Source organism: Diadema antillarum, unplaced genomic scaffold (genome assembly GCF_040938485.1).
Source record: "Diadema antillarum isolate AM-2024a unplaced genomic scaffold, OU_Dant_1.0 seq00000301_RagTag, whole genome shotgun sequence".
NCBI classification, from domain to species: Eukaryota; Metazoa; Echinodermata; class Echinoidea; order Diadematoida; family Diadematidae; genus Diadema; species Diadema antillarum.
The window spans coordinates 995,552-1,020,821 of record NW_027271324.1 but is presented as its reverse complement, the minus strand read 5'-3'; the positions used below and the strand labels follow the sequence as shown (position 1 = coordinate 1,020,821).

General features: G+C 38.3%; 1 protein-coding gene across 1 annotated transcript; it reads left to right on the top strand.

Annotated features, from left to right (window-relative positions):
- The first annotated feature begins 19,819 nt into the window (after positions 1-19,819).
- On the top strand, positions 19,820-23,923 carry LOC139730327 (uncharacterized). The gene is made up of 4 exons (XM_071641197.1): positions 19,820-19,972; positions 20,403-20,564; positions 21,284-22,763; positions 23,523-23,923. Exons 1-4 carry the CDS (start codon positions 19,854-19,856, stop codon positions 23,862-23,864), a joined length of 2,103 nt encoding a protein of 700 aa, XP_071497298.1. The 5' UTR covers positions 19,820-19,853; the 3' UTR covers positions 23,865-23,923.
- The last annotated feature ends 1,347 nt before the right edge of the window (positions 23,924-25,270 follow it).

The following is a 25,270-nucleotide window of genomic DNA, read 5'->3' as shown; positions in this document are numbered from 1 at the left end:
AACAAAGAAACAAACATACCCTCTATCATGAAAATCACCTGTTATTTTCTTAATCCGTCATATCTCCAGATGTTCATTATGTGTGCACTTCCTTTATTGCAAATAAATAATGAACCACACATTCAAAATGTGCTTTAAAAACGACATTAATAAGTGCCGGTAGGCCCGATAGTAAATCAGCGCCCAGCATGCGTTCTTTTTTGTTACATCTCATGAATATTCATTTCAGATCTCAGCGAGCCGTCCGGGTTATTTTCCACACGCATACATTGCGTATTATAGTATGTGCTACGTTTTATCCATATTCGCGCATGCGCTGTGTAAGTCGTACCACAATACGAAATGCGGTAGGACTTTAAAACCCTCGGATAAACTCTTTCACAGGGCTCTCAAAACAGATCATATTGTAAATCGACTTCGCCTGCTGTGATTGTAAGTATCTTATCTAAGAGTAAGGCTACTAATTTCAGTATAAAACCCTGTATTTTGGTCTCTGGTCACGTAAATGCTAAGCCATATCAGGTGCTTCCGTGACAGGATAGGCCTTGCTGTGCGACCCCTTTACGGTACGTATTTGTCCGTATGGGGTCGCTGCTGCGGTTACAGGTACAGTAGATCCAGATCTAACAATTAATAACATGTTAGGCCGAACGTTAACACTTTACGATTAGAAATTTGGCATAGCAATGGGCTTACCCGAACAGACGCCGTGCGGAGCATGGCTGTCACGTTTTTACAGCGACTGGGCCGGGCTAAGTTACTGTACTTAGTTAGGCCTGCATGTAACGTTTATGCCTATTCATAGAGTCTATACTACGAAACACAGCCCGGACGCCGAACGCAAAGATAAATACTGTGTACAAGGAGCGCCCCGGGGTATGGCCTACAATATACCGGTACATGCAATATAAGAAATTTGTTTTATAGAGTCTATAAGTTATAACTGTTGTTAGTGTTAACGTTTAATAGAGCCAATCCAAATAGAGGTCTGTCTACAGCCCAGTTCCAGTTTGGCAGTAGGCCTAGGTCAAAATCTCTTCAGTTTGTTTTCAGGTTTGTTCTAAGTAAGGAGTCACGTCATGTAATGCCGTGTTCTGTTTATCGAATTATAGCGATGACTTTGTTTTATTAACGCGGTGTAGGTCTATTGTATCTTTCAATTCATATGTCAGGGAAGTGGACACACCAACATGCACAGAAACCAGGGAACGAGTAACTCCGGCCGGGACGATAACCATGCAGTACGGACGTGTTTGGGTCGCAGGTGCGGTTAGGGAACAAGGTAGACTCTACATTGATCAGAGAGACAGCCCGTGCGTGACAGACCGTTGACAACATCGGCCAGAACCGTAGGCTTAACACTAGCCAAGAATGAGCTGGGCGGCCACAAGAATTCATCGATCAGAATAAGAGCCCGGGATAGCCCATCCACAGCATCAGCCAGAACCCTGGGCTAGTCGAGAATGAGCTGTGTGGCTAAGACAATACATCTATCAGAATGACAGCCCGTGATAGCCCGTTGACAGCATCAGACAGAACCCTGGGATAGTCAAGAATGAGCTGGGTGCCCAAAAGAATACATCGATCAGAATGACAATTTTAGCCCGGATAGCCCGTTGACAGCATCGACCAGAAACCTACGCTAGCCAAGAATGAGCTGAGTTAAAGAGAAAACACTGATGCTGCCAGAGAAAACCTTTTAGGAATATGTAGATAGGGTAGGTAAGTCCGTTTGCATTGGCTTATAGCGTATTTTATAGCTGCTCTTTCAGAATCTGCCGTCAACCAAAAATTCATGTCTGGCGACTTTTTGTTGGTTTGTGTGATGGAGGGTCACATCTGTTTTGTTATGATCCCAATACAGTATTTGCAACTTACAATGTACCAGTGATAATGTTTCAGTATAATTTGCATTTAACAACTTTGAATCAACTTTATTGGGGGGGGGGGGGGGGGGGTTAGACGTAGTGAGATCAGACCAGATGCCAATCTGAGAAGTGGAGTCATTCATAGTTTTAAGCTTTAACAGCACAAACGGAAAATGCTCTTTATACTTCTTCAGTCATTGTGTGGTCGATTTCTGCACACTTTTAAAGTTTGCACCTGGACTGGTAAAACTTATTGCATTTATACCCACGCAGGAATTACGTATTGTGTAGAGAATTGAAGATTATGTAATTTATTTCAAAGCACTGATGCACCTCTTGTCACCAGTTTATATTGTTTTTGCAGAGATACAAAATGTACATGTACGGGATGTACGTGGTGGTGGTGTTTAAAAGACTGTTGCCAAATTTGGTGAACAAAATGACAAATGCTAACAACTATTGTCATAGGCAGGTTGTAGGACAGCAAACTCAAACCTCAGCTTTAGGCCTGCATTGTATATAGTTTACTCTAATGAATTTATGGCTCTGCTTTTAGAAAAGTGTAAATTTTTATTGATTCCCAATGTTATATATTTTAGATCATGGTTGAGGAATTTTGTTCATTCATGCTATGATATCCTAGCTCTTTTCCCCTTGGGATTCTTATTATCCTTCACATTATAAAACAATGTGTTCTTGTGTGTGTGTGTGTGTGTGTGTGTGTGTGTGTTTTCGTAGGACATGCTGTAAATTGTCAGATGTCATGATTAACCTGAATTGATACTCTTCTTGTATTTGCAGTTGTATAGAATTGTCTATGTGCTTTCAAATTGCTGAACAACAAAATGAAAGTCACTCGTATACAAACAAAGATCAGTTAATTCAAATACCCAACGTTATAAATGTGAAGTGAAGTGAAGTGGAGGAGTGTAAAGCTTATCCTCTCCCAAGTATCATGCCAGCAATATAATGTATGTTTTTCTGTGACAATACCAAAGGTCCTGTTTAATGGAATTGTTTTCCTGCCCTTTGTAGTTGCTGTTAGGACAAATATGCTTTAAAAGAAACAAAAAAAAAAAAAACCGACACCAAACAAACTAGCAAATATGTGGAAAAAGTTCCTCATACTTTTATGTACTTAAGTAATGTACTTGACTTCTGCCTATCTTAAGACTGACACAATTACTGTATCTCATCCATGCAGGAATTATTTCACAGAGAATTAGAAATTTTCTTATGTATTTCAAAAGCCTGATGCACGTCTTGCTATTTCATATCATCTGTACAGAGATGTGTGATGGTGTTTCAAGAACTGCTCGGTACACAAATGACAAATATCGTGGAAAAAATTAATGAACAAATGAAAATATTTTGTTAAGAATATTTGACAGATTATAACATGACAAATACAAACCTCACCTTTAGATTGTAAAAGTTAAGGTGAATAAATACATTTCTGCGAATTTGTGAAAGAGCAAATTTCTATGGTTTTCAGTTATTGAGTGATGTTTCTTGAAAAAATAATGGTGAATTTCATGTACATGTGAAAGTTTGTTTGCAAAATCCGATAAGTCCATTTTTGAAGATTTTGAAGTACGGTCTGTGTCATAAAGTACAAAATAATACCTTTTAAATTATATATTGGTCACTGCATATAAAGGTACATTTTTGAAGTTATCGTCAAAAGCAAAAATTTTTTTTATTATTCTCTCTATTTTTCTTGACCTTTAATCGCAAATAATCTCCATTTGGCAAATATGGGCTTATCGGTTTTTTGCGAACAAACTCTTCATGTACACGTTTGTATTCATGCTTGTGAAACTGTGTGTGCATGGGTGTGTTATCCTTGCTTTTTTTTCCAGTGTCAACGATAATGTATGACATGCTAATGTATTGCTAATATGTACGTTTTGTACGTATGTTTGACTGATGAGATGAAATTCAGTTTAATTCATTTCATTTCAAATGAGTTTGTGATGCACATTTTCAATGCAGATATGTACAAATGTACCTTTAAGAATTGTGCCAGTGAAGCAACTTACAAGCACTGCGTGTGAAACACACCAAAAATACAGACATCAATTCACACACTACATTCTAAGAAAAAAAAAAGGTTCTTTTGAGCACCATTAAATGGTTCTCAGCACTGTCACAATAGCGACACCTTCTTTGGAGCCTGTGAGAACCTTTTTAAATGGTGCCTGTCAGCACCTTTTAATATTGGCGCCCATTAGAACCTTTTCCAATGAAATGGTTCTCATGAGCACCTTTTGAAAAGAGTCAAAAAGGTGCCCATCTTTAGTCAAAAAGGTGCCCATGAGCACCTTTCAAATGGTACTCACGAGCACCCTTTCATCGGGTAAAAGGTTCTAATGGGCACCTTTTGCAAAAGGTGCCGACAAGCACCATTTAAAAAAGGTTCTCACGAGCACCAAAAAGGGTGTCGCTATTGTGACAGTGCTGAGAACCATTTAATGGTGCTCAAAAGAACCTTTTTTTCTAAGAGTGTAGGGATGATGAACATTTCAATTTCTTTTTACTCCGGTAACTACATATTGCTGTTCACAAAATGATACTCACTCTCAGACCGAGCAAGATCCAGGTGTGACACCATTAACAGAATTGCAGTACCCAGCAAATGATTCTGTATTTGAGAGCGCATCAAAGCATTCATCATGAAAGATTACGATCGTCACAGGCAGTTTGTGCAGGATGGTGACTTTCCACAAACGTGAGACAAAACAGTAACCGTTTCACCGCAATTATACACTGTTTTGACAACGAATAACTACGTGCAGTCTCGACCTGCTTGCATTGCAATTGCAATAATTTCTTTTCCAAAGGCAGCTTTTATTCCATTTCTATATCTATTGCACATTGACCCGCCTCCGATCATAAATGAAGAGTTCATGGAGCTATAGTGAAAACATCAAACAACAATATTGATAAAATACACTTTACGATAATGATGTGTAAGTCTAAGTATAGTGCTTGATGTAATGAATGCCGCGCTATCCGATTCGAGTTTACGTGTTCAATAAATTGGAAAACATCATAACCCCAAACCCCGGCAGCTCATGAAAGTGAGTTCAAAGGCTATCAACATAAAATAAGACTTGATCATAATTTCAAAAGAAAATGTATCATTGCCACAGGGCCTATGCATCTTGTATAACAGTAATAATCATTACACATCTAAAACACGTAGGAATTAATATCTAGCTTAAAATGAGATACAACTTAGGATTGAAGTAGACAACACTAGAAGATTGCAACAAAGAGACAATGACAAAAATGCTTGCTCTTGCTATAATGATTGCCTTCAGAACAATGAGGGCATAGATAGGCAGGTCTCAATGTGTTATCAATGATTTCCAATCGTACAACATACCAGACAAACTCAAATAATTACGGGCATGCTGATATCGATAGTTATGGTATTCTATTGTTTATGTGTATTGATATAAAATAGTCATGATTATTGAATTTATCGCAGATAAAACATGTGTGATATTATAGGGCTACTCAACTACTCTCCCTCTCCGTAAAACTCCTCTTTTTTCCCATTTATTAACACGTTAATTACGATCTCCCATAGCGTAAACCATATTTTTGCGCTCGAAATTTACATCAATTTTTATAAGCACCATGAGATGTGTAATCCCTGATATATGCACACAATGAATCGGTGATTAAACATTATTTATTAAAGGAAACCAAAGCCGAAATATTAATTTGGATATGGAGCAAAAAGCAATATTAGTAGAGCACAACAGAGTAGAAACATGATGTATGCAAGTATAGGAGTTGTAGGCCCCACCTGATATTGTAAAAGGCTATAATATTATAATATACATATATGTATATATGTATATATATATATATATATATATATATATGGCGGTTCGTGAAACGACCGACAATTTAATTATATATATATATATATATATATATATATATATATATATAATGAATTATATATACATTATATATATATATATATATATATATATATATATATATACATACAATACCATACATGATTCTTTTTACATGTAAATGTGAAACCAAGCGGATGTTCCATCCAGACGCCCCATAGAGGTTCTTCCACAGATTAATAGCACCTATAACATTCAGTAATTATTATCACAGTCATCTATAAGATATGCATGTACTTGATTAATGTAGATGAGTTTAAGAGTGCTCACCGCAACACCATACCTTTGATAGGTCAAATCTTCACTTGCGAAAATGAAAAGCAAGTTTTCACTTCTTTTTTTTCTTCCATATACGATAACCACCCAATTTCTTACACGCCTTTGATGCTTGAATTCAGAAGGGCCAATACTCCTAAGGTCATAGTTTTTCCCTGATATTCATTTATGTATTGATATCAGGGAAAAATTATCGTCTTCTACCCCCCCCCCCAAAAAAAAAAAGATATTCACATTCTTTTTATTATTTGATTTATTGTATATAACATCTTACGCCATTACTTTTTACTTTTACATAGTGACATTCACACAGGATGTCAATTTCCTGGATTATGTGACAGAATGTGCAGATGGGGGAATCCATTCTCTTAATCAAGTTGTGCCAGAAACCAATTCGTGCAATAACTTCGAAATAGCTTAGAATAGAAAGAACGAACTGAGCATCAATAGAACTTCTACAGTTTCCACAAATGGATGTGTAGCTACTCAACTTTTCTTTGTTTTTGTCTCCTCCACATGCAATCACTCACTCCCTCCCTCCCTCTCTGTGGGTCTTTGATCCTCTCCGCTTGCTCTTCTCAAGCAGTCAGTTTCCCTGTTGATTGTATTATTTCAGCAAACTCTCAAAAAATGGTAATTTGCGATTATAGTGAGAAGGTTTTGCTGTGGAGTGTATACTTGCAGTGCAACTAACAATACACAAACACTTAATCAAATCTTTCATCACTGAAGATGTTATCCCACAATGTTGAGTAAGGATCGACATCAGTCTTCCCCAAAGCAAATTTGTTTTGATGGAACACAACTTTCAGCCATAATTGACTAGACATATAGAAGAATTGTCTTTGCTTGACACAAGTTATTTGCTAGCAATAACTAATTTGCTTATTCTTTATAGACTGTTCAGAACTTCTCCGTGACAAATTAGCAACACTTCAATATCGTATTAACTAATCTAATTTTTATCTGACATTTATCAAATCTTAACAGATGTACTTGTAAAATATTACTACCGGTTTATCTTTTCAAACTAACTTTTAACTCGTCTAGATTTTCTTTCTTTTTTAAGCCTATGTAGAATGATCTAAAAAATCACACGTATATATACTGTCAACATAAAAAATTTACAGCTATTCAGCCAGTTTGTCATGAAGTCAAATGCAATAATGAACTTGAAGTGACTGGAACTGAGCCTAACTAGTCCGGGAGCCAGCGGGGGTCAGCCTTGCTGAAAAGGTTACCAATTTTTATGTATATAGCAATTTAGTACATATGCCCGTAAGTATGGAAATGCACGTCTGGCTGGTCATCGGTGGTGGGTGTGGCCAAGAGGGCCCAAAAAAGGACCCCTCAAAATTAGGCTAGCCTAGCTGGAAAAGTAACCCATGAAAACAACTGGAACTTGTTCGTTACACTTACAGGATAAATGAATGACCATTGCCAGACGTTTTAAGTGGTGGGGGTAGCCGCCAGACGCTCTTAAAGGCCCAACTCCAGCTAGGCTAGCCTAGCTGAAAAAGTAACCTCATGAAAACCACTGGAACTTGTTCGTTACACTTACAGGATAAATGAATGACCATTGCCAGACGTTTTAAGTGGTGGGGGGTAGCCGCCAGACGCCCTTAAAGACCCAATTTTTTCCAGCTAGGCTAGCCTAGCTGAAAAAGTAACCTCATGAAACCCACTGGAACTTGTTCGTTACACTTACAGGATAAATGAATGACCATTGCCAGACGTTTTAAGTGGTGGGGGGTAGCCGCCAGACGCCCTCAAAGACCCAACTTTTTCCAGCTAGGCTAGCCTAGCTGAAAAAGTAACCTAATGAAACCCACTGGAACTTGTTCGTTACACTTACAGGATAAATGAATGACCATTGCCAGACGTTTTAAGTGGTGGGGGGTAGCCGCCAGACGCCCTCAAAGACCCAACTTTTTCCAGCTAGGCTAGCCTAGCTGAAAAGGTAACCTCATGAAACCCACTGGAACTTGTTCGTTACACTTACAGGATAAATGAATGATCATTGCCAGACGTTTTAAGTGGTGGGGGGTAGCCGCCAGATGCCCTCAAAGACCCAACTTTTTCCAGCTAGGCTATAGCCTAGCTGAAAATATAACCTAATGAAACCCACTGGAACTTGTTATGTACACTTACAGGATATATGCATGACCGTTGCCAGACGTTTTAAAGAAGTGGGGGGGGGGGGGTAGCCGCCAGATGCCCTCAAAGACCCAATTTTACCAGCTAAACTATAGCCCTGGCTGGAAATTAGTAACCTCCTGAAACCCACTGGAACTTGTTCTATGTTTGTATCTCACCTGATAAACACTGTCGACAAAGTATTCTGGTGTTCTTTCAATAACTTTCCACACTTTTGGGCTATATGACCACCAAATTCACTCCTCAGATCATCTAATGATTGCTGTCAAGTGTTAATATTGGTGAAGTCCGACTACGTCAACAGTCAAAAAGTCAATGAACTAGGCCTATGTCATTTGAAAATCTCTGTAATCACAAAGTCGATACGTGGACGAGACATCACTTCGCTTTTGCCTTGTTAGATAGTGAATATTTTGTAAGCTTCCGTTTCTAATTCATACAGCACCAGCATACAATGTCATGTCTGAGAATAGCGGTAAAGAAGATTAGAGTCTTTGGCAACAAGTGCAAAATTAAATTCTGTGCCTTATTTGCTAAACAAACGTGGTAGGAGGACAACGACCTGTTAGGCAATATGGCGGACCAATAGCTCTATATTATTAGTGTTATAGAATAAATGACAATGATGTAGTTCTGAAGCATACTTTTCATTAGATGCTTTTGCAATGACTCAATGTATACTTTTAATCGAACTAGGTATATATCCATGACTTGCTCATGAATTACGGCAGAACGATTCGGTGAGGAAAGTTTTCTGTCATGTCATTACGGAAGAAGTGAACGTGTCAATATTTTGCTATTTGTTCCATAATTATTTCTGAAGTGGTTAAATGTATTTTCCCAAAACATTTTTTCTTTTATATAATACCTACGTTGCATCCAAATGCCTACTCGTTGAAAAAATGCGGGCCATGTATTCAAAGGTCAAAGATCATAGGTTATGGAAGTAGGGCATACATTGTACAACATTTCACTAAGTTGTTGGTTTTGTTTGTTTGTTTGTTTGTTTTTTTTTTTTGGGGGGGGGGCATGATTCAAAGTGTCCTAAAACCTTGTATAATACATGTATTTAGTTTTGTAGTCACGACTCTTGCTATGTATGATGCCAAACTCTTCCCGCTCATACAAATGCAGCCGTTTCAGGGAAATAATTATGATAATGATTGGTAATGCTGAAGTGGTTCATACCATTCCATTGATACTAACATGTATAGAACAGAAAGTGAATTTGACAATGGTATATGATATCCGCAATTTACTCTTTGACAGGTTCTATCATCCGATTAATAATGTATAAATTGAATATACAGTAGTCCCCTATTCAGTAACTACGGGTTAAGTTAGATAAGCTGCATTCATTTTGCAAGCAACCATGGCGTTATAGCCAAAGATGATTGAATTCTGTAAATCTCTGTGTGCCTGGACAGGATTGGAAAACGAAACAACTTTCTGTGTATAGAACAACGAAACAGAAACTGGTGCATGCATTATTCTCAGTCACTTTGTTATGCATAATGATGGTTTGCTCATTGCAGTTCCGGAATCTCAGCTCGAGGGACTCGAATTGATCCCAAATCAGTCGGCATGCGTGTATCACCCAAAACAATATCTGAACACTAACTGCAGTCCTCCATAGTCTGTATTGGTTGCCGATAAGGGTTGGTATCAAGTTTGATTTTCATATTATTACTTTGTATTTAAATGTTTTCATCGAAATGCCCGTATAAGGTATGCGTATCTCAGTTAACTCTTTAAACCATAGTTGTAATCTACGTGCCAAGAATCTCATGTTTTCAATAAGCGTGAACTCCAAGACATGTCGTGATAAGGACTTTAAGACAATAATTTATTGGCATCGTCATTATAAAACGAATTCCCCTTTTACAAGACACGTTTTAGATTTTAGATAGAAATATGGATTCGTTTGAATGCATACAAACAGCTTCTTAAATCCCCTTACATTTTGTTTTTAAGATATGGTGTATACTTCAGAAGTGTAAGAAGCATGCTCTTGTTTTAGAGGCTTTGAGTACTGGTAAGAAGCATATGTTATTCTTATAGATTATGTGAATAAGTACGCATTCAAGAACGTTTTGAATAAAACGCATCCAGACAACTGCATATCATATTTTCACCTCTTCCTTCATGCAGATGTATGCTCTTGCCGAGAAGGTTAACTGTTTGATAGATATAGGGCTCACCTTATTGAAAAGGTAATTGGGTAAATTTTTGGTTTCAGTATATTATTCAAACACAACTTAGTTAACTTTTACATTAACATTTTCACAACTCACAAATTCCACACGCACACACATTTCATGATTCACAAGATCCAAGTTACACTAATCCTATTTACTTTGCAGAGTGCAACAACAACATAAGTTATATACTGAGCAAATAGGCTTACATCAGTTCGCACTATTCAAGGTTTAGAGTAGTTAAGGAACTAAATCGTACCCGATTATGTGATGCTAAGTTGCACCTTGAGATGATGGGCAATATTGCCCCTATAAAGGAGCAGGCAGTGACACTGACTTGCTCCTTTAAAGGAGCAATTTTGCAGCAGTCATGGAGCAAATAAGCACCACATAGGTGCAACATCATACCAATAAGGCACAAGATTGCACCCTCAAGAGAGGGTACGTTCTTGCATCCTTCGGGCATAAAGTTGCACCTAAAGGTACGAGGCTGCGCCTTTTTCAAGGGGGCAAAGTTGCTCCCGAGGGAGTAACTTTCACCCTTTCTTGCGGGTACAAAGTAGCACCCAAAGTTCCAAGATTGCACCCTCAAAACAAGGCACAATCTTGGAACTTTGGGCGTTTCTTTGCACCCTCACGAAAGGATGTAAAGTTGCACCAAGATGTAAAGGCTACACGGGGTGCAAAGGTGCGCCGAAAGGTAAAGGGTGCAAGATCGCACCCTCAAGAAATGTGCAACTTAGCACCACTTAGTGTGGGTAGAAAGATGCACCCTCAAGAAGAGGTGCTGGTGTATTATTCTTGAAAAGTTGGCATCTAAATGTCCTCCAAACCAAGTACTTACTGTATAAAATTATATTCCTGTGAGTTACGTTTCTTATGACCATGACAGATCTGTAGACACGTGACATATCAGTGGTTACAAACACTAAGTTTCCTTTGCTTTCATCGTTATCAAGAAGCGATTTTGAACAATTTCAGATGTTCTGGTTTTTTCAATTTCGTTACGAGAAGGCAATAATGATTTCATGTAAAACATGTTAAGGAAAGTTGATTGTTTGATTATTTCATCATTACTCATCTTCGTCTTCTCAACAAGAAGATGATACACATGAGCTCATTTGCTAAAGAAGTTGAAGAATGTTTAATTGCTGGTAGCCACGTAGGGGCTTTTGTCATGACATTTTGCATCTTAATCCCTCGAAGCTAATAAGTACATGCAGTATTAGTTTATAGATAACATAATATTTTTGTTGTTGTTGTGAGCTTATTCATATGAATTTTAGACATGTTCTCATATGTTTCTGTCATATGCTTTACTGAAGAACAGCAAATGTTGAGTTTATTGGCAAGAGAGGTTGATCATTACTTTACATTTAAGTTCATTGAAGTGCCGGAGCATAAACTTTTCTTGAAATATTAGCATCCAAAACCCTCCAAACCAAAAACGTGCAATACTAGACACGACAGGAATTCCTTGTTGCTGTGAGTTATGTTTCTTAAAAACACTGATTTTTTTTTCTGCTTTTGCAATGTACTATGTTCAAAAACACTCTTGAACAATTTTCAGATTTCGTTTCTTTCTTAAGAGAAGAAAACGGTGAGGTCATGTGAAGCATGTTCCTGTAAGTTTTATTTCGTTTCTTTCTTAAGAGAAGAAAACGGTGAGGTCATGTGAAGCATGTTCCTGTAAGTTTTATTTCGTTAATAATTTTTCTATACCCATCTCCTCAACCGTATATAAGGTGATACGGTACCTAAAAAGTCATAGGCCAAAGGTGTTGAGCTTTACTTCCCCTTTTTAAAGTAAATTTAAGAGCTGGGGCATTATTTTTTAAAAAGGTTGGCATTTTAAGCTATGTACACCGAGGACAAGTCTTACTGAATGGATTTCTTGTTGCAGTAGAATTGTATTTTTCATGAGCTTGATGGAGTATTAGACAATTGTATAAAGTGTTTGCAAATACTGTTAAAGTATTCCCTTTTACTAATGTCCAAAGAGTTCATTTGCCAAGTTTTGATTGTCTTTTGTTTTAATCATCAGGGGTTTGTTTTATCATGGTCATAGAGGAAAGAAACTTACTCTCTAAAAACAATCGAGTGAAAATATTCACTCTTAAAAGAGTGAAGACAAAAAACAGTGAATTTAGAGTGGAATTGGAGTGAATTTTGAGTGAAAATTTTCATTTTCACTCTGTTTGGAGTAACCTCAGGGATCACTCGAAGATTTTGGAGTGATCCCTGAGGTCACTCTAAAACGAGTGAAAATTAACATTTTCACTCAAAAATCAATCCAATTTCACTCTAAATTCACTCTTTTTTATATTCACTCTTTTAAAGGGAAGATAAACCCCAAGAGCAATGTGGATTGAGTGAAAGCAGCAGCATTAGTAAAACACATCAGTGAAAGTTTGAACAAAATCGGACAATCAATGCAAAAGTTATGAATTTTTAAAGTTATGGTGTTGGAACCGCTGGATGAGGAGACTACTAGAGGTTATGACGTATGAGTGGACAACAATACCAAGAAAATATAAAGAAAATACTACAAAAATCCATTTTTCATGAAAATTACAAATTCCATCAACTTGATATTTACATATGTTAAGGGTAGCAATTATTCCCCCTGCTTTCTGAAAGCGGTTGGTCCATTGCTCTTTCATAATTCTAGAAAAGTGAATTTTTGTTGAATTTCCTTTATATTTTCTTTGTATTGTTGTCCACTAATACGTCATATCCTCTAGTAGTCTCCTCATCCAGCGGTTCCAACACCAAAACTTTAAAAATTCATAACTTTTGCATCGATTGTCCGATTTTCCTCAAACTTTCACGGATGTGTTCTACTAATTTTGCTGCTTTCACTCAATCCACATTGCTCTTTGGGTTTACCTTCCCTTTAAGAGTGAATATTTTCACTCGATTTTTTTTAGAGAGTAATTATAAAAAAAGCCTTCATATAAGAAGAGATACTGTAGGACACAATTTCATCAAAAGTTGTGATTTTCAACATTTCCAAAATGCAATTGATGAATATTACAAAGAAAGTAGTTTTTTCCACGTCAGTATGTTATAATACCCGCGGGTTTACGCCCATCCCACCAATTTCCATCCGGATACTGTACCCGGCCCTGTTTTTTTTTTTTTTTTTTTTTTTTTTTTTTTTTTTTTTTTACACTGCAAAGAAAATGAGAACACTGATGTTTGAGAAAAATTCCGACATGTTTGATTGGGCAATTCTTTTTTTATGTCTATTATTCTTTCCAAAATAAGTTTTTTGGTTATCACTGAGGACAAATACAGATACCCTATTTCTTCTACCAAAACCACAGCACTGTATATTCTCATATTTCTACAGTATTTCGTCTCAGCACTTGCCCTATTGATATTTCAAAGCATGTTTCCCTGTGCGCTCAAGAAACTCCCCCATTAAAGGAGACCTCCGGGTGATTCTCAGATTTTTACATTTGTACAACTATGAATTCAGATTCAGATTCAGATTCAAGTTTATTTCGTTTCTCGACAGTAAAAAAATAACATAACATACATCACTCTTTCTTCAGTGATAAGAATCGTACCAACAAAAAACAAACAAACAAACAAACAAACAAACAATCAAAGTGAGTTTAACAGAGTAAAACAGTACTTGTATGCTTGCAGTAAAGATACATTTCAATGCCTGAAGTAAATCAAAGTAAAGTAAAGTTGAATATCAACGTACACAAGGCGAAAAAACGGAGGGACCCACTGAAAAGACGAAGCTTGTAGAGTGTGGGCCCCTCAGGAGAGAAAGAATCATTGAAATTATTGGTAATAATTATCGGCATCAGGACAGCAACGAAAATATCTGAAGCAACAACAGCGAAAATAGTTGTAACAGCAGAGAAAAAAAAGAGGAAAAAATGTTTAAAAACATTGACAAAATAGAATTAGAAATGGAAGCCCATAAAGAGTCAGACAGAAAAGGAAGAAAAACACAAAATGACAACATTAACATATAAACGAACATAAAACGACACTGGGACATCGACGAGGCTAAAAAACCCGCAAAAGACAGACTACGACAGGAAGTAAGACTAGCACAACGGAGATAACGATACACGAGGGCTGGACGATGGAAAACAAAAACAAGACAGAGACAAGACCGGACGGAAAAAAAAATAACAATCCCTCATTGTATAAGCGTATAGAGTGCGGATCCCGAAGAAAAATCCATCAACTGCATGACTAACTTAACCCAAAACTTTATTCACGAACTTGGCGGTGGTCAGCTAGTACGAGCGACAATGTGTAAGCAATTATGCGGATTTTATGAAAGGGGTATCAAAATGAATAACGTGTAAAACTAATCCGATTCATGACAAATGTTATTGTAAAATCGCAAAAGATAGGCTTTTAATTTTCTTTGAAATGAATACAAAGAGGGAGCTGTTTTTATATCGTGTTTCAGAGAATTCCAATAGTTTGGACCAGTGTAGATAAATGAATTTTTCCCTAAAATTGTTCGGAAAAAAGGTAAATGAAATTCATTTGAACGTCGGGTGGGATAGGAGTGAAATGATTGGTTTTTAAGGAACATTGAATCAAAAATAGATGGAAGTGAACTGTTATTAAACATGTACATAAATTGACCTAAGTTCAATAAAAACAACTCATTTATTTTTAGTAGCTTATTAGACGCAAACAGTAAATTTGTATGTGAACGTGTAGGAGAATGACAAATAATACGGAGGGCTTTTTTCTGCAGTAATAACACTCTATTCAAGAGGGTCTGATGAGTATTACCCCAAGCCAAAATTCCATAATTCAAATAAGGCAGTATCAAAGTGGAGTATAACATGAGTAATGACTTTTGAGGAATATAAAATTTCAATCTGTTCAAAACACCTATATTACGTGAAATAATTTTACATATATGATCAATATGTGTTTTCCAAGACAATTTATTGTCAACAATTATACCAAGAAATTTAAAATCTAATACACTTTCTAAATTAATATCATCTAAAACTATGTTAGAATTTAGTGCTTCGACAGTATTACTGAAAAGCATATATTTTGTTTTTTGAACATTCAATGATAATTTATTAGCCCTGACCCAATTAGTAACTTTTAACAGTTCTGTGTTAACTTTTTGGACTAAAATATCAACATCGTTGTGAGCAAAAATAACAGTGGTATCATCTGCAAAATGAATAAAAGAAAGTATTTCAGAAACAGAAGAAAAGTCATTGATATATACTATGAATAGCAACGGTCCTAATAAACTTCCCTGAGGAACACCACACTTAACATCTCTTATAACTGAATTATTATCTTTAATAGTAACAAACTGTTTTCTATTACCTAAGTAACTCTTAAGCCACTCCAAGGCCTTCCCACGTATTCCATAATGCGATAACTTATAAAGTAAAATGTTATGATTGATTGTATCGAAGGCCTTGGAGAAGTCCAAAAAAATACTAATTAAATGAGCATGGTTGTCAATTGCGTTAACCACGTTATCAACGAAATGAAGAATTGCATGAATAGTGCTATGTTTTTCTCGAAATCCAAACTGAGACTTTGTAAAAATTTTATGCAAATTAAGAAATTTAATAATTCTAATATAAATTATTTTTTCTAATACTTTAGACAATGAAGATAATAAAGAAATTGGGCGATAATTACTGATATCCAGTTTGTCACCCTTCTTATATATTGGTATTACTTTCGCCAATTTCATTTTATCAGGAAATATACCATGAGAAATTGATAAATTAAAGATATGAGTCAAAGGGTCTGCAATTGCAGATATGACTCCTTTAAGAATGCAATTATCAATACCATCATAACCGGAACTGCGCTTATTTTTAACAGAAGAAACTATATCAATAATTTCATACCTATTCGTTGGAATAAAAAAAACAGAATTAGGGTTACGTTGACCTAAAAAGTCAGTAAAGTTTTGTTTAGTGGCCGGGATATCTTGAGCAAGCGATTCACCTATCTGAGAAAAATAAGAATTAAAAACATTGGCAATATCAGCAGAATTGTTAATCAAATTATCATCCGATGAATTAGTTATACTGAGGACAGAGTTTCAGAATTTGTGATAATTGGGATGAAGAATAAGAATATTTTCAAAAAATAGAACAAATTGCAATGAACAAGGATGATGACATGGGAGAGTCACCATAAGAATGCATGAGTTGGGGCTCAAGGAAGCAGAACAAAGAATAAGGCATGCATAGATTATAGACAGGTGAACTCGCAAGCAAGCGGTATTGTTATGGAATTACACTGCTATCATTTCTGAAATATGTGAACCTTATAGCTGGTAAAATTGGGTCTTTGAGAGCGTCTGGGGGCTACGCCCCACCACTTAAAGCGTCTGACAACGGTCATGCATTTATTCTGTAAGTGTAAGAACAAGTTCCAGTGGGTTTCATGGGGTTTACTTTCCTAATATTCAGCTAGGCTAGCCTAGCTGGTAAGAGTTTGGTCTTTGGGGCGTCTGGCGGCTATTGTCTGGCAACAATCGTTCAATTATCCTTTGAGTGTATCACAAGAACAAGTTCCAGTGGGTTTCAGGAGGTTATTTTTCCAGCCATATATAGGCTAGTCTAGCTGGTAAAATCGGGTCTTTGAGGGCGTCTGGCGTCTCTCCCCCCCCCCCCCCCCCCCCACCACCACAATTTAAAACGTCTGGCAACGGTCATGCATATATCCTGTAAGTGTAAAGAACAAGTTCCAGTGGGTTTCACAAGGTTACTTTTTCAGCTAGGCTAGCCTAGCTGGAAAAATTTGGGTCTTTAAGGGCGTCTGGCGGCTACCCCCCACCACTTAAAACGTCTGGCAATGGTCATTCATTTATCCTGTAAGTGTAACGAACAAGTTCCAGTGGGTTTCATGAGGTTACTTTTTCAGCTAGGCTAGCCTAGCTGGAAAAATTTGGGTCTTTAAGGGCGTCTGGCGGCTACCCCCCACCACTTAAAACGTCTGGCAATGGTCATTCATTTATCCTGTAAGTGTAACGAACAAGTTCCAGTGGTTTTCATGAGGTTACTTTTTCAGCTAGGCTAGCCTAGCTGGAGTTGGGCCTTTAAGAGCGTCTGGCGGCTACCCCCCACCACTTAAAACGTCTGGCAATGGTCATTCATTTATCCTGTAAGTGTAACGAACAAGTTCCAGTTGTTTTCATGGGGTTACTTTTCCAGCTAGGCTAGCCTAATTTTGGGGGGTCCTTGGCTTTTTGTGGCCCTCCTGGCCACACCCACCACCGTTGACCAGCCAGACGTGCATTTCCATACTCAGGGGCATATGTACTAAATTGCTATACACATAAAAATTGGTAACCTTTTCAGCTAGGCTGACCCCCGCTGGCTCCCGGACGCGGTATAACGGCGCTGTTCGCGACCGCGACCGACCCATCCCACGCACGTACAATGTACAGCGCTCGATTCAAATCAGACAAGATCGCCATATCGTGTTCTAAAACCAGGGCAAAATTACATTTTCTATGATGTAGTGAGCGATATTTTGTCTTCTTCATTCTTGGTTTAGACCCACTTGGCGCAAATAGCACTGTCGAACTGAGGTAGCAAATCACGAAAGTGTGATAAAGCAAGGAGCCAGCACAATCTATCAGTCTCATCGCAGCAGCAGCCTCCGTGCTCTACCCGTAATGACAGCGTCGGACCGGCGGCCCGGGCAGGAGAGCGGCTATTACCATACCAGTGCACTGGCTACACGGGTAAGCGCATTCGACTTGACCGAATGAGCCGAAAGATTGTAAAATAGCTAACTAGTACATCTGTATCTTGTTGTCGAGGATATGTTCCGCGGAGACTAGGCCTACCTCTGGCTTTACGGAATCCCCTCGGAGAGCCGTAAAAGTTAAAAAAATGATTTTAAAAAAAGACAAACTCCTCCGGGCAGACGGATTTTTCTTCTGAATCTTGCTTTATTATTAAATTTGACGTCAGATTCAGACGTGTGTGCCATGACATGGGCATGGCCTTCACCACTCACAGTTCAAACAAAGTTGCATTTGTCATCGTCTGACCATGTCAACATGAGCAGTCATACATGTATTTCCTGAGTCTGCAATTTAATAAACCATCTTCTATATGGGCACCCTACATGTAGCCCCGGAGACCCGCCGCTCTGCACGTTGGGGCTGGTCGCAGTTGGGCACCCATAAGAGTGAGACTAATGATAATCCTGGGACACTCCTTGTACACAGTTACGCTTCGCGTTGGGGCTGGTCTTAGTTAGACTAATGAGTACTTTACCAGAATAGCCTGTGAATCAAATCCTGCAATATTCCATAGTAATGGCCACAGTCAAGCTCAGTCATGACATGATCCCCTATTCCCATTTGATTCGTATTTAAATCCTTCAAAATTCTTTTTTTAGATTATATGGCAGAGCCTTAGTGAGAGAGTGGATGAAGAAACTTTCCATCATTCAAATTAATGATTCTTACATTGATTGAGTCATTCTTATTGTAACTGACCAACAAATTGCCCTTTGTGGATGTACTGTACTGTAGATACTGTAGATTAGTGTCCTTATCAGAATTCTATTCAGTGTATTACTACCAGTGGCAGTGATAGCCATGATAAAAATCATGATATTTATGGGCATACCCACCTGATTTGATAGTAATATGTGCAGTGCCAGTGGGCCAGTGTTTGTCCATTTAAGTTTTTTTAATCTTGTCATGGCTGTTGTGTTACTCAAATGCTGTACTGATGAAACATGGATGGTATGAAGGGCAATTTGTCAATCAGTTGTAATATCCTTGCTCTACTACATGGACTATCAAAAGCATTCAAACCTGCCCCATGCAAAGTCACTTGCAGCCAGCCATAGAATTAGAAGGAGGAACCTCACAGCTCCCTTCTGGGTTCTGAGTGATTGATGCTCAAGTTGTAATTTACCGGTAATAAGTATCTACATTCTATTCAGGTCTTCATCTAGTTTTACCTGGAAATGTATACCATATTAAAGTCAGACAGTCAAAATCCATTTGTCAAGACCACGACCAGTGCATCATTGTCAAGGTACTTAGAGTACTAAGTACAGTAAGTACAGTAAGTGGATATATTTCATGCGACTAATTTTTCGTGCTCAGCCGGGAAAGAAGAGTTTTGAATGTTTTTAATCCTGCAGAATCAATACATCAACTACTGGAACGTACATTTGGCAAGGAAAAATATTTGCATGCTTTTATTTTTCGCAGTAATGTCTGGTTGCGCGCAATACGCGAAAATTTCAACACCACAATTTCCACTTTTACAGTAAAGGATATGCAAAGTTTTCTACTACAATACCAATGTGCCTTGTTTCATTTTCTATTTCATTTATATCATTTCAGAAATTGATGAAACTGTGGAGCTCACAAGAGGACACTTGGGACTTGAAGAAGCAGTATGGCAGCTGGGAGACATCTTGTACTTGCCACAGTTGCCTGTGTCAACCCTGGTGATGTTACTTACCCAGCATGCACTGCCTGTTACACCAAGCTTGTAAAGATTAGCAAGCCAGAGAAGTAAGTCTCCAATAACTGTGTTATGTTGGATAAGAAGAATACTGAATGTAAACAGTTGAAGTGCAACATACACTGTTCTTTCAATTCATCATACATTTATGTACTATCAAAAGGAAAAACATTGACTGTGCATAGATTTGATGCAGATCTTAATGACATCTGTGTGCTGTCATAAAATACTATGCGGTATGTTGGTGCCAATATGTGTACATTGGATTCAACAAAGTCACAACTATTTATTATTTATTATACATGTACTCCTAAATGAGTAGCTGTGAAACAAAAGCAGCAATAAGATTCAAAAGAATGATGCTTGTGCAGGCTCCTAGTGTGCATACATATATACACTAAATGTAATTTCATGTATATAATGAATGTGAAATACAAATATCACTCTACCAATATACCACCAAACTGTATATTTGTCCAGATTACAGTGTGCAAGATGTGGCAAAGTGTACACAGATCATGAAACAACTCACCGCTACAGACTGGGACTGAGTGTCGTGGATCGTATTGTGTGTAGAGAGATTACAGTCTTTGGCTCCTGTTTGGATGCTGTCTTCGGGATAGATGCTACCAGTCTGTCAAGGTAAAACTGGAGAAAAATATCAAATCAAAGTCCTAGAGCTGGTTAATGTTGCATAAATTGTACAGTTATACTGATGAGTCATTTCAAAGAAATACATGTAGATTCTTAGTCCAGAGGAAATACTTTCTGAAAATCCAGACATGTTCTTGTTAAACATGTGTAAGTCAACCCTGGTCAACGGGGTAGAATGTGGTAATGTTCGAGCTGATTCATACAAAATGACTTCACTATCGTCGGATGTTAATCAATGCATCAGTAGGTCACGGTGATCAGTGTACACAGGCATTGTCTTGAAATCAGAGCATGGGATTGTTCTTTCAAAATCAAAATAATATCAGGCAAATTGGCAACAATAATTACAATTTTGCTAGTTTGCAGAACAAACAAACATTTTGTTACTACTGTTCGCATTATTACTGGAGTGCACTGTATTCAACTTTGTTGTGTGTTTATTACACAACTCACACTTAGAGACCCTTTTTTGGCTGATGTTATCAGACCCTATGATGCACTTTAACTGCTAATACTGTAAATCATAGTTGAATTATGTATATAGTGCTTTTTTTCATTGGCACAGAGCTTTGAACCAAGAGACACTGAATGATGTTAAGTACACCAGTTTCCTGGTTATGAAGGAGATTGCTTCAAGCATTACTATTTCCTCATCAATCATCAAAGGACAAAAAAAAATCCCAAATGTAATTGTTGTTTTCATTCAGGTACTTGAAGCACATTGAAGAGCACCATCTATCAAGAGAAAATATGACTGATCTCCTGCAAGGAACTGTGCATGCTACTTTGACAGGATTGCCCTTTTACTTCGGATTCAAATCATCATGTCTTCTGCCAACACTCAGGACGAAAGCCTCAGTGACAACTCATATGTCTCTCGCAGACGTGGGCGCCATTGACGAGAACTTAGTTGCACTTCAAATATTTCCTCCCTCTTGCAAATGGAATATCCCAACAGTGATGCAGAGATTTGCACTTTCCCTTACCAAGGCAGTCAGCCCAGTTGGTGTCATGGGTGAAAAAGCCACGGGTATATGTGAGGGTGATGATGCTTGTCCCCTGCAACTCTATCACACATCTAGTGACAGTGACAAACTTGTTGGGGATGCTATCATCATGCAAGAAGAGCAGATAGATAGACGAAGCTCTGTGGATGATGCTTCTGTGCTCACATCTCAGCAGAGTGTGAGAAGCCACAGTGGCATGTCACACGAGGAGTCTTCCATTGCTGGTCTTTCCATCAGTCTAAGCGTGCCAAGTTTGCGACTCAGCTGCGATGGAGTGTCACTTTTAGGGAGCAGGAGAGATTCAAGTCAACAGCATACAAATATTACCACCATTTCAGAAAGTGATTGCAAGTTGGAAAGCGATTCAGGTAATCATATTGTGATGCCAAGTGTAGTGGTGGCTCGACATTCAAGAAAGGACATCAAATCTGCAGGCAGCAAAGCATGGGAGAAGGGAAGTGTGAAAGCTCCAGTATACAACCATGATGAAGGAATGAAAGTTAACTCACAAAATATAGAAAACATTCCATCATGTGCAGCAGAAAGGGTAAGAGATGTCAGTAGGACTTTCTCTGAAGACAAAGATTTGCTTCATGGCACTCCCAGAGCAGCAACCAGAGACGTTCCAAAATGTGTGAATGGCACAGTACATTGTAGTACTACTCACGGTCATAGATCTGATGCAGTTCCTGCTAACGCTGATGATGGCTCCTTTGAGTATGACACCAACTACTGGCTTGAGGAGAGCAGTTTGGATCGATGGTCCTTCTGTGAGCACATAGAGGAAACGTCAAAACGTTTCCTCATGCAAAGTGATAACTCTAAAAGCATGTCGAACAATCCTGCCGAAGAAGTATCTGTGGCAAATTGGTCCAAGTATGATTTCCCTGAGGATCTACCCTTCTCAGAAGATTTAGACCAGTTCTTGCAAGATGTTGAAGAAGAATATGCTCTCACAAAGAAATTTGACCCTGAATCACTAAAAGATGCTAGTCTATGTAAACGAAGTGATGCAAGTGTAGAAAGGCAGGCTAAAAAGTGCAAGGAGTGTGTTGCAATGAAATGTCACAGACAAAATTTATCTGAAAGTGAGTCTTGTCAAGGGACAGTTAATGGAGATTGTGTGGAAAATTCCAAAAGTCTGTCTAGGAAGGACTCAAGAAAAGATATCACTGCCAGAGTTCGTGTTATGTCAGAACATCAGTTGCTTGCATCACATGACAGAACTAGAGGAGAATTCAGTCTTCAAGAAAGGGAATGCAGCACTGTGAACACGTGTGAACATTCTTCAAAATGCAAGGACTATCCTTTATTATGTGACATTAGGAGCTGTTCAGATCTAATAGTAACTGATAAGGAAGTCCACGCAGCAGAAAAAGACAGACTTATGTCACCCATCACAGATCCTAGTGCTGCAGGAACAGCAAGCAATGCTTCAGAGAGAAGAGACGGGGTAGAAAGGACAGGTGGAGAAATGCTTTATCTTGCACAAAGTACCAAGGAACCAACTCTGTGCTCTCCTGGTGAAGTGAATGATTACACTGATGAAAGAGGTGATCGTGAGGATGATTTCAACTCATATGGTTTTCCAGGTTGCAGCCAGAGTCCAGTACTATTTTCACAGTCACAATCCCCTGTTGCCTCATCACCTTTACCAAGACACTTCTCAGCCTCTGGTCAAGTCAAAATTCCTGTATCAGGAGCTGGCATCCTGGGGAAAACAAAACCTATCAAAGACCAACTTAGCGACAGTCCAAGAACTTGCCGAGCCAACACCTCCCAAGAGCATTGCCTAAAAGTCCAGTCTAGTGTGCAACCATCCATAACAGGACAATGCCAAATGGAATCTTTCAAAAGAAATTATCACATGCAAAATAAAGAAAATATGCTAAAAGATGGCGATTGTTCATTTGAAGGAACCCCAAATTTGTTCTCCCAGGTTTTGTCAGGTGAAACCTCATTTTGCAACTCACCTGTTCTTCGAAGCAGATTATCCAAACTGACTTGTAAGAAGAGGTCAATTCCACTCAGGGAGGTGTGTCTGCAGAAAACAAGAGCCTGGAAAATGTCCAGCACTCCCCGCGAGAGGAAGATCAATGCACGTGAGAGAATGTTTGATAGTCCATCAGTCTGTGGCACTCCAGACTTGTTTTCGGACGGTGGTAGTCCAGTCAGGATGGATCGGTTTGATGAGTCCTTGCAAAAAGATGAAGTTTGTCTGGACAAATCTCTATTCACAGATGTTGAGGAGTGTTTTGAATGTACCCCAGATTTGTTCTGAGCTAAGGAATGAAATGATGCACGTATAGTAAAACATAAGGTGATTAAAGCCACAACTCAACGGAGGCTTTCAGTTATCAAATCAGTGAGTGGATAGTAATGTGGACACTAAATTACTGGTAGAACAGCACTTTTGTTGGCTAGATAACTTATTTGAATTTTATTTTGCGAGTTTTAAGATTTGCCATGCCAAAGAATAAGACTTTCATTTAACAGTGGCTAACTGTAGTCCTGGGTGGCTCTGTTTGCTTTTCCACTCACATTCATTGTAAAAGAAACAAGAAAGCTGTATTTAAAAGTTTCTGTGTCTGTTATTGTGTGTGAGAAGAAGGAGAAGAAACACTTTATGCATTGTAACTGCATTTGCGCCAAAAGACATACAATGTACATGCAATTAGCAAGCAACTGGTATTTTAACAATGTACAAATCCTAGTAAATGATGACCATGAATTCTCAGATTGACATACCCGGGTTCATGCATTCTACAGTGCACTCCCGTTATAACGAAATGCTCGGGACCGGCAGTTTTCTTTGGTTATAACAAAATTTCATTATAACCGAACAAATACAATATACGGCTATAACGAAAACAAGGAAACCACGTATATATATCATAGTTTGTTTGCTGAATACTCATCATACACTGGAAAGCTATGTGAAATGTGATGGGATAACTGTATTACATTAATAAACGCAAGTTCCCCTCAGAAACTGTGCGTGACACAAGGAGCAAACACACAGTGGTGTGAAGCGTGCACCCATGCAGAGATGCTATAAATGCTTGTTTTGCTACGTGTTTTTGAAAGCAATTCGCTTTTCGTTATAATGGAGCACATTTCTTTTATTTTTGTTTGTCTGTGGCGCTCGGAAAAGACTTCGTTATAACGGAAATTTCGCTAATGATATGTAACCATGTCCGTTATAAGCGAATTTTGTACCATAGACTTTAATGGTAATAATTTTGGGACCAGAAGATTTACTTCGTTATAACGAAATTTCGTTATAACTGTGTTCGTTGTAACGGGAGTGCACTGTAATATCAAGTACTTGTAGTTGGCATGAAGGAGTATGAGGGATGAGCAATTTGAAGGTACAAGACGACATCCTCAGAGCACTAGACAACAAGCTCATTACCTTCATCGTCTTCTTAGACATGTCTGCTGCATTTGACCGTGTTTACCATGATATTATGCTGGCTCGCTTAACGAGCCACTTTGGCATCTTTGGGAGTGTGAAATCTTGGTTCACCTTTTACCTCTCCGACCGCAGCTTCAGGTTGAAGGTTACAAGTGAGCTTTCGGAACCAGCGTCTCTTGCTTTCGGAGTTCCTCGAGGTTCCGTACTAGGCCCGCAACTTTTCAGTCTATATACTCAACCCATGGCTGACATCAATCACCATGAGGGCA